We start from the raw sequence: 14,786 nt of genomic DNA on the forward strand, positions 1-14,786 counted from the left end.
AAAGAACACTGCAACATTGAATAGAAGGACATAGAATACCTTCCACCTCCCTGGGTTCCTACTGAGCTTTGACACTCTCCCATATGTAAAGAACACTGCAACATTGAACACAAGGACATAGAATACCTTCCACCGCCCTGGGTTCCTACTAAGCTTTGACACTCTCCCATATGTAAAGAACACTGCAACATTGAATAGAAGGACATAGAATACCTTCCACCTCCCTGGGTTCCTACTAAGCTTTGACACTCTCCCATGTGTAAAGAACACTGCAACATTGAATACAAGGACATAGAATACCTTCTACCTCCCTGGGTTCCTACTAAGCTTTGACACTCTCCCGTATGTAAAGAACACTGCAACATTGAACAGAAGGACATAGAATACCTTCCCCCTCCTGGGTTCCTACTAAGCTTTGACACTCTCCCATATGTAAAGAACACTGCAACATTGAATACAAAGGACATAGAATACCTTCCACCTCCCTGGGTTCCTACTAAGCTTTGACACTCTCCCATATGTAAAGAACACTGCAACATTGAATAGAAGGACATAGAATACCTTCCACCTCCCTGGGTTCCTTTTCAGCTTTGACACTCTCCCATATGTAAAGAACACTGCAACATAGAATACAAGGACATATAGAATACCTTCCTCCTACCTAGGTTCCTACTAAGCTTTGACACTCTCCCATATGTAAAGAACACTGCAACATTGAATAGAAGGACATAGAATACCTTCCACCTCCCTGGGTTCCTACTAAGCTTTGACACTCTCCCATGTGTAAAGAACACTGCAACATTGAATACAAGGACATAGAATACCTTCTACCTCCCTGGGTTCCTACTAAGCTTTGACACTCTCCCGTATGTAAAGAACACTGCAACATTGAACAGAAGGACATAGAATACCTTCCACCTCCCCGGGTTCCTTTTCAGCTTTGACACTCGCATATGTAAAGAACACTGCAACATAGAATACAAGGACATACAATACCTTCCTCCTACCTAGGTTCCTACTAAGCTTTGACACTCTCCCATATTTAAAGAACACTGCAACATTGAATACAAGGACATAGAATACCTTCCACCTCCCTGGGTTCCTACTAAGCTTTGACACTCTCCCATATGTACAGAACACTGCAACATTGAATACAAGGACATAGAATACCTCCCACCTCCCTGGGTTCCTACTAAGCTTTGACACTCTCCCATATGTAAAGAACACTGCAACATTGAATACAAGGACATAGAATACTTTCCACCTCCCTGGATTCCTACTAAGCTTTGACACTCTCGCATATGTAAAAAATACTGCAGCATTGAATAGAAGGACATAGAATACCTTCCACCTCCCTCGGTTCGTACTAAGCTTTGATACTCTCGCATATGTAAAGAACACTACAACATTGAATACAAGGACATAGAATACCTTCCACCTCCCTGGGTTCCTACTAAGCTTTGACACTCTCCCATATGTCAGGAACACTGCAACATTGAATAGAAGGACATAGAATACCTTCCACCTCCCTGGGTTCCTAGTAAGCTTTGACACTCTCCCATATGTAAAGAACACTGCAACATTGAATAGAAGGGCATAGAATACCTTCCACCTCCCTGGGTTCCTACTAAGCTTTGACACTCTCCCATATGTAAAATACACTGCAACATTGAACAGAAGGATATAGAATACCTTCCACCGCCGTGGGTTCCTACTGAGCTTTGACACTCTCCCATATGTAAAGAACACTGCAACATTGAACAGAAGGACATAGAATACCTTCCTGGGTTCCTACTAAGCTTTGACACTCTCCCATATGTAAAGAACACTGCAACATTGAATAGAAGGACATCGAATACCTTCCACCTCCCTGGGTTCCTACTAAGCTTTGACCCTCTCCTATATGTAAAGAACACTGCAACATTGAATAGAAGGACATAGAATACCTTCCACCTCCCTGGGTTCCTACTAAGCTTTGACACTCTCCCATATGTAAAGAACACTGCAACATTGAATAGAAGGACATAGAATACCTTCCACCTCCCTGGGTTCCTACTAAGCTTTGACACTCTCCCATATGTAAAGAATACTGCAACATTGAATACAAGGACATAGAATACCTTACACCTCCCTGGGTTCCTACTAAGCTTTGACACTCTCCCATATGTAAAGAACACTGCAACATTGAATAGTAGGTTCATAGGTTCATACTAGGCTATCTGCCCGAGGGCATTTACAAGCCTAGCCCATCGTTTTGTGGCTTACGCCACTCCTTTAGTATGGGGAACTATACCCATTATTTTGCTGTGCCTCTGTCGAGCAGTGACACTGAGGTAATCCCTGGGGTATATCTGCGATCTCCCATCCATTGGTCAAGATTTCTCTTGAACTAGGCCAGCGAGGTGCTCTGCCTCACATATACCGGGATTTTGTTCCACAGCATAGGGAATCTTTGGGTGATGAATCTATCCCTCCAGCACGTCCTATTAATAGCCGTGTCGAGGTTTAAGTCTCCCGCCCTTGTGGCGCTGATGGATCTAGATTTTTTGAGGCAAAGCATATTCATCAAATCTGGGTTTGACATGACTTTGTATGTTAGGCAAAGGTCACCTCTGAGCAAGCGGTAAGCGACTGAATAGAGCTGGAGTTCTTTCAGTCGGGCAGCATAGGACAGATTTTTGAGACCCTTTATCCTTTTGGTGAGGAACTCTTGTGGCCTCTCCAGCTGCTGCAAGTGTCGGGTCAGATACATTCCGAATGGGGCATTGTACTCAATCACTGGTCTGATGAGTGATGAGTAAAGGGAGACAATGACCTCCCTTGATCTAGATGAGAATCCCTTCATGATAAGGTGGGCAATGTAGAAGGTCTTCCTAACTACTTTAGCTACATGGGTGTCGAATGACAGACTACTATCAACCTGGGTCCCCAGGTCCCTGATAACTTCTTCTGTGCTCAGTGGATTGCCACCTATTTGGTAGCTAGGGGTAACCTTGTTTTTCCCAAATGGTATGACTATGCATTTTTTGGCATTTAACTTTAGGCCATGGCTCTGGCACCAGTTATCCGTTTCTGTGAGACCCTTCTGAAGGATATCTGTGTCAGATGTGTTTTCTACTATGGCGCCCAGTTTGCAGTCATCTGCAAACTTTGTCAGCCATAACCCTCCTGTGTTTGCTTGTACTTCGGAAAAGTAGATGCCAAACAAGAGTGGGCCCAGGACTGAGCCCTGTGGGACACCACTTGTGACAGGCTTTGAGTCTGACATGGCGCCAGCAACTCTGACCCTGTGACTTCTGTCACTCAGCCAGTTTGCAACCCATCTTGTGATGTATGGGTTAATATTTAAGCTGATGTGTTTTTCAATGATACCCGAGTGGGGTATTGTATCGAAGGCCTTCGCCAGATCGAGGTAGGCTGTATGGACTGCCTTTCCCTCATCAATGGCTTTGGTGACTGTTTCGAAAAAGTCAACCAAGTTTAAAAGGCATGATCTGCCTTTGACAAAGCCAAACTGGGTTGGATCCAAAGTCTGCAAATTCCCTATGTCTTTATTTATGAGGTCCATTATGATCCTCTCCATGGCTTTGCAGATAAGGCTTGTCAAGCTAATGGGCCGGTAATTTCCAGGGTCGGTGGAGGCACCGCCTTTGTGAAGTGGGACCACAGTTGCAGTGCGCCACTCCCTGAGTACGTATCCAGAGGTAAGACTTTGATTAAACAGCTGTCCTAGCTGTGGGTTTAATTCCTCATTGAGTTCGTGGAGCACACAGCCGGGGACACCATCAGGTCCCATGGATGCTGTGTTCTTTGCTTTGGAGAGAGCAGTTCTCACTTGGGCGTTGGAGATGTTTGGGGGGCTGCAATCGTTTGGTATAGATATCTCTCCTTTTGGGGGGGGGGGGGAGTTTGCACTGAATCTGTCAGCCAGTATGTTGGCAATGTCTGTAGGATCAGTAATCTTCACATCATTTTGAACTAGTTGTGAGCATATCTGGGAGTATCCTCCCAGGTTTCTAACATAGCTAAAGAAGGCCTTATGATTGTCTTTTGAGTCTTTAGCTATTTTTCTCTCAAAATTTGCTTTGGATGATTTTATGAGAGCTCTTAGTTTTTTACTTATAGTGATCAAGGGTGTCTTACCTTTTAAGGATTTTGCTCTATCTTGTAGTAGCTTCCTCCTTTTGTTGTAGAGTTTGTTTATGGCTGGGGTCCACCAGACTGGACGCTTGCCTTTGGTACAAAGAGTCTTTGTTTTGCTTGGGATTGCCTTATCCATGCAGTCCTGCAGGTGCTGGTAGAAGGCATTTGTAAGTGATTCAGCGGCTTGAGTACTGTTTTCCGCTTTCGGGGGCCTTAAAGGAGACCACACTAGTCTTTAGAAGTGTGAAGTCGGCTTTCGAGAAGTTCTTTACTGTGGTCTTTTTTTTTTCAGGTGGGGGTGGGATGAGGACCTCCAGCGAGATTAGTTTGTGATTTGATCTCACCAGTGAGGGGTATACTTCCGGTGTTGAACATTGTGCTCCCATGTTCGTGATGATGAGATCAAGTATGTTATCTCCTCTTGTGGGGATGGTGACTAGCTGTTCCATGGCATTTGAGTTTATGAATTCCAGGAACTTTTGGGCTAGGGTGTTTGGGCTTGAGTAGTGTTTCCAGTCTATATTAGGGTAATTGAACATAGAATACCTTTCACCTCCCTGGGTTCCTACTAAGCTTTGACACTCTCCCATATGTAAAGAACACTGCAACATTGAATAGAAGGACATATTATACCTTCCACCGCCCTGGGTTCCTACTAAGCTTTGACACTCTCCCATATGTAAAGAACACTGCAACATTGAACAGAAGGACATAGAATACCTTCCACCGCCCTGGGTTCCTACTAAGCTTTGACACTCCCCATATGTAAAGAACACTGCAACATTGAATAGAAGGACATATAATACCTTCCACCTCCCTGGGCTCCTTTTCAGCTTTGACACTCTCAGTATGTAAAAAACACTGCAACATTGAATAGAAGGACATAGAATACCTTCCACCTCCCTGGGTTCATACTAAGCATTGGCACTCTCCCATATGTAAAGAACACTGCAACATTGAATAGAAGGACATAGAATACCTTCCACCTCCCTGGGTTCCTACTAAGCTTTGACACTCTCCCATATGTAAAGAACACTGCAACATTGAATAGAAGGACATAGAATACCTTCCACCTCCCTGGGTTCCTACTAAGCTTTGACACTCTCCCATATGTAAAGAACACTGCAACATTGAATACAAGGATATAGAATACCTTCCACCTCCCTGGGTTCCTACTAAGCTTTGACACTCTCCCATATGTAAAGAACACTGCAACATTGAATAGAAGGACATAGAATACCTTCCACCTCCCTGGGTTCCTACTAAGCTTTGACACTCTCCCATATGTAAAGAACACTGCAACATTGAATAGAAGGACATAGAATACCTTTCACCTCCCTGGGTTCCTACTAAGCTTTGACACTCTCCCATATGTAAAGAACACTGCAACATTGAATACAAGGACATAGAATACCTTCCACCTCCCTGGGTTCCTACTAAGCTTTGACACTCTCCCATATGTAAAGAACACTGCAACTTTGAATGCAAGGACATAGAATACCTTCCACCTCCCTGGGTTCCTACTAAGCTTTGACACTCCCCCATATGTAAAGAACACTGCAACATTGAATACAAGGACATAGAATACCTTCCTCCTCCCTGGGTTCCTACTAAGCTTTGACACTCTCCCATATGTAAAGAACACTGCAACATTGAATACAAGGACATAGAATACCTTCCACCTCCCTGGGTTCCTACTAAGCTTTGACACTCTCCCATATGTAAGGAATACTTCAACATTGAATACAAGGACATAGAATACCTTCCACCTCCCTGGGTTCCTACTAAGCTTTGACACTCTCCCAAATGTAAAGAACAATGCAACATTGAATAGAAGGACATATAATACCTTCCACCTCCCTGGGTTCCTACTAAGCTTTGACACTCTCCCATATGTAAAGAACACTGCGACATAGAATACCTTCCTCCTCCTGGGTTCCTACTAAGCTTTGACACTCTCCCATATGTAAAGAACACTGCAACATTGAATACAAGGACATTGAATACCTTCCACCTCCCTGGGTTCCTACTAAGCTTTGACCCTCTCCCATATGTAAAGAACACTGCAACACTGAATACAAGGACATAGAATACCTTCCACCTCCCTGGGTTCATACTAAGCTTTGGCACTCTCCCATATGTAAAGAACACTGCAACATTGAATAGAAGGACATAGAATACCTTCCACCTCCCTGGGTTCATACTAAGCTTTGGCACTCTCCCATATGTAAAGAACACTGCAACATTGAATAGAAGGACATAGAATACCTTCCATCTCCCTGGGTTCCTACTAAGCTTTGACACTCTCCCATATGTAAAGAACACTGCAACATTGAATAGAAGGACATAGAATTCCTCCCACCTCCCTGGGTTCATACTAAGCATTGGCACTCTCCCATATGTAAAGAACACTGCAACATTGAACAGAAGGACATGGGATAGTTGTGTAACATCTTACCATAACCACTGATGTCCTTCTCTTCTATGTTGCCATATTATGTCCCTCTTGCTTTCCCCCTGTAACTTGTTCCTTCGTAGGATGACTCCTTATTTGCCTTAGAACATTATTCCTCATGGGTCTTCCTTGTTCTGAGGATGGTACCTGCAGACGTCCTTTTATCGCTGACGTTGTCAGTACCTATGTGCGACATCCCACTTACTGGCAGTGGCTATAAGCTTTTATATACAGGCCGGACGTTGGGTTGTTGGGTGGAAAACAACCCACGTGTAAAGAATACTGCAACATAAAAGAGAGGGACATCTATGATTATGGTAAGATTTTACACAACTATTCTTTATGGTGAGTACATAGCCTTTATTTAGCCTTTCACAAGGATAAGGCATTCCTGAGGATGAAGCTTCATTTTCATGTGAAAATTATTTCAGAATTCTCTCTAAACCACTCCATTAGTCTCCTGTTTTTTTTTTGTGAGGAGAGAGAACCTAGCACAGAGGGCCATTCCCACTCTGGTTGTGCAGTGGCAGCTCAGATGTTAGTTGAAGCAGGTGCACAGACTTAGAAGGATGGATTGACCAGTGTTGTGTCTCATTCATAATAGACAAAAAATGAGCTTGCAGCTGCCAAGCTGGCACCTTCCATGTGGATTGCCAACTGCATTGATTTTTGCCCCTTGGAAAGTGCTGCAGTTGAAGTACAGCCCTCTAGGGAATTGGCTGCCACCATTGCTTGCTTCAATAATGCCTCAGTTGGCCGCTCAGTCTTCAGTGCATACCTTTTACCAAGTATTAGTGTTTAAATGCCAACTCAGGGAGTTGCGTTACAAATTGGAAGTCAGTGCTGAAATGCTGTGCTCGCTGAACTTTGCACTTGTGTAATCTTGTGACTCCTCCTTCCCTCGTGGTGATGGTGCTTTGGTGTTTAGCCTAATCAAGAATCCATCAAGGAGGGCCCCTTCATAATTCAGCCGATACTGTATATATATATGTGTATATATATATATATATATATATATATATATATATATATATATATATATATATATATGTTATACCTGATATTTCAGGGTCCCCCTTGTTATACCTGATATTTCAGGGTCCCCCTTGAATGGTCAAGTGTACCTGCCCTCTTTGGATGAGCACCACCTTGGCTGTTAGGACTTTCTTGTAAATTAGGCGAGTGTGTATTTGTGCTGTATTTATTTCATGATGTTAGTGTTGTATATTATTTTTTGATTTGCAGGAAATAACTTTCTGGTAGCATGGGGCAAACTGGTGGGTTCAAGGAGATGATACCTGTGCAGTGGATAAGTTACATCACATTATTTGTCACTCTAGGCATGCAGACATTCCCAAATATCAGATTTTACAGAAAAAAAAATGTTAAAATGTAATTGGAGAAGTATACCCAAAAGTGGACAGACTGGCAATGTGAACGGGTTGTGGAGAGTTCTACCCAAACAAGCTTTAGCGTGTCTGAAGAAGCCACCCATATTGGAAACCAAGCAACAACTGGAAACTGCTTTAGGTACAGTGTTAAAGATTACCATCCTGTTCACACAGCTTATGCATAAAGCAGCTGATGGAGTGGCTAGGATGGCAAATACTGGCATTACAATTAGATGTTAAGTCTGGCTCCTCCTGTGTGACTTTGCAGGCAGCTTTAAATTGTCCTTTGCTAATGCCTCCTTTGATGTCTCATCACTGTTTGGTCCATCTGTGAATGAAAATTACTAAGCTGCTATAGGAGTCGAGTTGAAAACCCCTCAGTGACCATTAAGTAGGAATCAGAAGGGCTTCAGATCCTTATTGTTTAGGAAACCCCATTGTCAAACCTTTGACACTAAATCAGACTGGGATGGTCAAGGCAGAGATGGGCCCTTCCTGTGGATGTAAACCCAGGCGTTCAGAGATGTCTGCAAAATCAGGAATGTAGTGGTCCCTTCTTGGAAAACCAATAGCATTGTTCCCGAAGTGTTACGCAGCTGTTCCCTTTGGGGTCTGTTGGGGACATTTATCATTCTACTTCCCTTTATGAATCGCCATCACACAGGATTCATGGGCGAGGATTACATCCAGAGGCCGTACAATCCCCTTCTCTAATCTCCCACTTCCACAACATCAGTCACTACCAGACACCCCATCCATCAAAGCAAAGAAACCATAAAAGAAATTGTCTCTCTGTTAGAAAAAAAGTCATCCGGTAGGTCTCACCAGATCACAGAGAGTCATGATTGCTTTCAACGTTTTTTTATTTCCAAAGAAAAACAAGGAATTCACGTCCATCTTGGAGCTATGCCGCCTACATTTTCATCTGACAAAGACCTCCTACTGAATGGTTAACGTGCAAACATTTTAGCCATGTCTGTGCTTAAATGACTGACTGTACTCAGTAGATCTTCAGGATGTTACTTCCACATAAAGATAGCAAAGACATCTAGAAGATATCTATGTTTTCAATTAGAAGCTAGTCATGTTTAGTTCAGAGCCCTGCCATTTGGTTTCACCAAGTGCATGGAGGTGATTCACTGGGATCTGAGTATTCCTCTACGTTGATGATTGGATCCTTACTGCTATGATCATTGAATTCTTAATAGAAATCAGATACTTTTATCTTCAGCTCTGTCTGTCCTAGCTCTGTAAATTAAAAAAAGTCACATCTTTAGCCAGCTCGAGTCATTCATTTTGTCAGAGACAGTCTACACACCACAAATGAATAGTGATTCTTCCACCAGATCAAGTTCATACTCTCAGACTTGCTCTCCATGACCTTTTAAACCCTCCCTCCCCACCAGGAATCTTGTTCAGTGAGTTTTCAGCCTGATGGGTCTCCACCATAGTCATGAAAAGACTGCTTGGTTTCACATGCATTTTCTTCAATGGCTGCTTAGAGTCCAGTGGTCTCAGCTTTCAGATAACCTGGCTACTCAGTGATCATCTCTTAGATGTGCAAAATTCACTAAAAGTGATGACTCAATTTCTTTAATGTTTTGACAGGGGGACCCTTTGTTAGCACCCTCTGAGTGCAATGCTCATGACAACCTCCTATCTAGGAAGGATGGCATTTTGAGAGAAGGATGGTCCAAGGAACGTGGGATTGGACAGAGGCTGGACTTCACATCAGTATACAGGAAGTGAGAGTGGTCTTCCTACCACTGCATAGTTGTCTGAATCTTCTACCTCCAAGAGTGATTACTATTGAGACAGACAACATGTTTGTAGTCTGGGACCTGAACAAGCAGAGTGGAACCAAGTTTGAGCCCTGTTTGTCGAGAGGCAGTGAGGGTTTGGTAATGGCTTGTGGCTTTGCTTCATGTTCTAGTTGCAATGCATATTCTGGGAAAGACCAACTACCTAGAGGACAAACGCAGCAGATATATCCATGTTGAAGTCTCATGTGCGGTATCTCACCACAACTGTAGTGCATCAGATACTCCTTTGTTGGTGCCAGCCTTGCTGCAACCTTTCTGGCTTTCCCTGCCATCACCAAACACAAAAGCGTCTTCACCCTGATGTCTCCAGAGGGACAGTCCTGTAGAAATGCTGATATTGAGTAGTCGCTTTCTGACCTTCTCAATGACTTTCCACCTCTTGCTTTGATTTTCAGATTTTCATGGAATGCCATAGCATGCAAAGACAGGGTGATCTTCTTTGCTCCATTCTGGCAATGGCAAATTTGGTTCCCTGTGCTAATGCCTCACCTGACAATGTCCCTATTGCTTCTAGATCTATGTCTTGATCTTCTGTCCCTTCTGAACATCCTCATCCAGACTTGCCCAGTTTCAATTTAACTACATGATTTTTTCATTTCCATTAATTACCAAAAATCCTTCCTTACCATCCAATGTCATTCACATTCTGTCTCTCTACTTCACAAAAACAATGTAGTAATAAAGTGTACAGGAGCAAATTGAAACAATTTTCTTTATGGGCTACTGATCAAATCCTAAATCTTTACTGTTTCAGTTCCTTTTGCAGTTATTTGAATCCTGTTTGGTTTACTCTAAAAGTTCAGTTGTCTTCAGTATCCGACTATCACAATGGTCTTGAATCCTATTCAGTAGTTTCTCTTAAACTGTGTTATGCGTTCTTAAAAAACACCTTCCTTCTCCATCCACCTGTTAACGAACTGCCTCCCTTGAGATATTAGCATTGCTCTGGAAGCCTTAAGAGAAAGCCCTTTCAAGGGATCCGTATTACATCACTGAATGCTTAAAAAAGTTAACGGTCATTAATCGACCCGATGTAAGCGAAAGCTTACAATGTTGAACTGTCAGAACAGCGATTTTTTTCCCCAAGGGAAAAAATGACTGTTCCAACAAAAAAGAAGAAGAAAAAAAGCAAACACTTCAAAACATTACATTAAGTGGGAGTCTGTGCCCCCTTCACACCCCAACTTAAATATACCAACTCCGAGACCACACTACAGTGCTGAAAACGGCAAAGTAATGAAACAGAAAAGCGAATTCTTTCCCAGGGAAAGAATTTGCTTAAAAGCCACTTCGATATTTTGCCTTTTCAGTCTTTTATGTTCGACCAAGACACATTCGACAGAATGCATCTTTGGTCTTGTAATAGGAACCCCTTTCAAGACAGCATCCTCTGCACAGTTGAAATTCCTTTCTTGGAAAACATTTGTTAGCAGCAGCAGTTACTTCTGCTAGAAGAATCTTTGAAGTAAATTCTTTATTGTTTACACCATATCTAATTTTCCATAAAAATAGGGTGTATCTGCATAATAACCCCTCCTTCGTTCCCAAAGTAGCTATAGAATAATTTAAATCAACCTATTCTTTTACCCGTATTTTTCTCAAACCATTCCATTAAAGGGGAATACATTGTTCATGCTGAAGATATTCATAGAGTACTTAGATTTTATCTCCACAGAACCAATTCTTTCAGAAAGGATATGCTATTATCTGTTTCCTTTGCATCCAGTAACTAAGAAAGAAGGTGTCTAAGGTTGCATTGTGTAGATGGCTGTCCAACTGCATTTTGTTTATACAGCCAGCAAGTTCTTACCAGTCAAACCAAAGGCTCCTTTGACCAACTCACAGGCTGCTTCAACTGCATTTTCCTTAAGGGTATCCTGTCAAGATACTCCCCAGGAAGAGGGGGAGATTGTGATTCTGACCCATAAGTCTGATCAGATATACAGGATGAATAGGATATGGAAGTTATGTGCTTACCATAACCCTGGACCCTTTCATCCTAGTCCATCCAGTATGACATTCTCCCCATCACCCTTCCAGATTGTCATTTCCTAAGGACCTGAAAAATTGTCTAAAGCTCTTCACTAGTATATCCATTGCTTTTTTATGTTTTTTAGGATTTGACAGTGGGCAACAAACTCTGTCTGATGGGACTTACCTTACTGTGGGGTTATGGGGGGAAAACATTTTAAGGAGCTAAAGGCTGGAGCACTGTTGATGCTGGATGTAATCCGACAAGCAGTTTGATACCATATATGTCGTATAGGACAGACCAAGATGAAAGGATTCAGCATAGTAGTAAGTACAGAACTTCCTCATATCTGTAATTGCATAGCTGGTTAATCTCAAAAATTGTCGCAGCCACCAAAGCATCCGTTTAGTGCATAATGCATGAGGATTGTAAATGGATGAAATAATGTAGCTTCATTGCAAAAGAAAAGAAAATAGAACCCCGTATTCATCGTATCAAGTGATACATGAATTATGACACCTGTGTAAGGTCTAACCCCCCTCCCCCCACTGTCCCCATATCTGGATGCCTTCCTAGCCCCTAACTGCGCATAGATCAGTGTAAATTTCCATGTTGTTTTTATTTGGTGGAGTGTGCCTGTTCACTTGTTAGGGATGAACGTGCATGTGCAGGGGCTTAGCATATGCAGTTAATGCAGCACTTGATATCAGTTTTTGCAGGAGTGAAGGGCATTTAAGACCGTGACTATAGGCACTTATGATAGAAATAGCCAGGCTGCAAAAATGGATAAGGTTGTCTCATTCACTGACCACCCCAAGCAGAGTTCTGTCTCAGATCATCTGATACAGTAAGAATGTGTTGGTGGTCTAGACTTTATTAGCCAGCTGGCAGTACAATTCTTCATCTCTCTTAAGGTCTTCTAGGCTTTAGTTGCAAAAATGATCAACAAAAGATTTATGAGGCTACTCTGCCCCTCTCCTGATTCTTTTACTGAGGTTTATCCTTTCTCAGAGCCCTCCTTTTTTGAGTTGGCCTCTTTGTGTAGTTAATATTTATTAAACTAATGGGAAGGAGGTTTCTGAGAAGAAGAAATCATGGCAGAAAATGCTTCTGATATCAGCTGCAGGGAGGATTTCTACAACTTCCTCCTGACTGCGAATCTCTTGGGTTATGTTGTTGCAGTCCCTGTTAATGTGGTTTATTTAGCTTACTGTTGCTCTCTTATGCAGGATGAAGGACGTGAAAAAGCCGACTATTTTCTGAAAAAGGTGACCATGCAGTATGAGATGTCGGCTACAGAATACGCATTGGCAAAATATAACTTGAATAGCCCAGATTACCTGAAATTAATAAATTCACCAGCCAAACTTATTGTCTGTCTGTTCCAACATAACAGCATCGAACAAAGGATTAAACATCCAACAGGCCGAGACTATCCAGGTAAGAATTCTTATTTGACATCTATTTGTAATGTTTACTTAGTGGAGATTTATCACTGCTCAGATGCCTCCTTCATTTGCTACGTTCAGAATGTTTCGTTTTATGTTCTAATTAAGAATTAGGTGATTCTTATTGTAGGATCTCTGCATTTTCAGTCGTAATGAGAGTTACAGACTTCCAGCTTTCCTGTTCTAACATCTTGACTGAATCCAGTTTCATATATTGATATAGGTATGTATATGTTTGTCACTTTTGAAGTGACACCCCAACTACATGTGCAAAAATGAGAAACGGGGGTTATGAATGGGTAGGTATGTATACATTAATAGAAAACAAACCATAACATTTTCCATGCATTTTACACACACACACATATGTATATATGTGTCTGTGTGTGTATATATATTTATATATATATATATATATATATATATATATATATGTATATATATATATGTGTGTGTGTGTGTATATATATATATATATATATATATATATATATATATATATATATATATATATATATATATATGTATATATATATATATATATATATTTTTTTTTTTTTTTTTTTTTTTAATAGCACTTATCATTCACACCAGCATTACATAAATAGCACAGTTCCTGCCCTCCCTTAAAAGCTCGCTGCTTCTGGGCATTATTCTACATTTGTTGTTCCCACAAATTCTGTTTTTTTTTTTTATTTAATGTGCTCCTTCCTTTTTTAAATATCCTACTTCCAAGTATTTTATCTCCTTTACAATATTCAGTTGTTTAATAATAGTTTATTTAGATTTTATATTTCCGTTTTCTAGAACTTTTTTTGGCAACCAACAATATTAAACTTAGTAAGGCGTTATTGCTACTAGGCAATTCAGATCCTATGTCCTAGCTCAGGAGAATCAGTTACAAAGTTTCTGACAGAGAATTTGTAAAATCTGCTCTCTCAAAAGATTCCTAAAACAAGCATTTTTACAGTTACCTCTCTCCTTCCTGCCCCACATCCAGTGTTTGTGATCTACCATTAGGAAACATTTCTGAAGTGTGCTTGTGCAATAAAATATCTGTGTTAAGTCTTCCAAGCAAAACCTAAACACCTAAACCTTTTGGACTTTGCTTTATTCTCTGGAGAAGCATTTAATATCTTAGCTGATGGGGTAGTTCTCAACAGTTTAGACTTTTTAGTGCTACACTGTGGTGGGAGCTAAAAGGGGTATTTGCTGTAAACTTAGCCACTTTATTATAGCACTGTTTAAGTTTTCATAGGATCATAGGAGGTTATTAGGCTATTGGACCTGAGGCCCTTGTAAGCCTAGCCAAGAGTTTAGCCCATGTTTAGACAAGTCATCACACAATGCCCCTGTCCAGCAGGGACACTGGTGGATTCCCAGGGGTGTATTTTCTGTTTCCCATCCAGTTATCCAGGTTGCCCTTTAAAAGGGGTAAAGAGGTACTCTGCTTGTCATGGAAAGGGAGTCTATTCCACAGATGGGAGAGTCTCTGGGACACAAATCTGTCCCGCCAATAAGTCCTATTGATATCACACACCAGATTGAGGCCAC

At 41.5% G+C, this 14,786-nt stretch overlaps 1 protein-coding gene across 1 annotated transcript in view; it reads left to right on the forward strand.

Annotated features, from left to right (window-relative positions):
• Positions 1-14,786, forward strand: part of KNTC1 (kinetochore associated 1) — a 3,090,908-nt gene that overhangs the window by 2,242,603 nt on the left and 833,519 nt on the right. Inside the window, exon 50 of the mRNA XM_044068909.1 lies at positions 13,014-13,224. Within this exon, the coding sequence (XP_043924844.1) occupies positions 13,014-13,224 (211 nt within the window). The remainder of the gene's footprint in view (positions 1-13,013; positions 13,225-14,786) is intronic.

Source organism: Protopterus annectens, chromosome 4.part0 (genome assembly GCF_019279795.1).
Source record: "Protopterus annectens isolate FY-2018-M chromosome 4.part0, PAN1.0, whole genome shotgun sequence".
Taxonomy (NCBI): Eukaryota; Metazoa; Chordata; order Ceratodontiformes; family Protopteridae; genus Protopterus; species Protopterus annectens.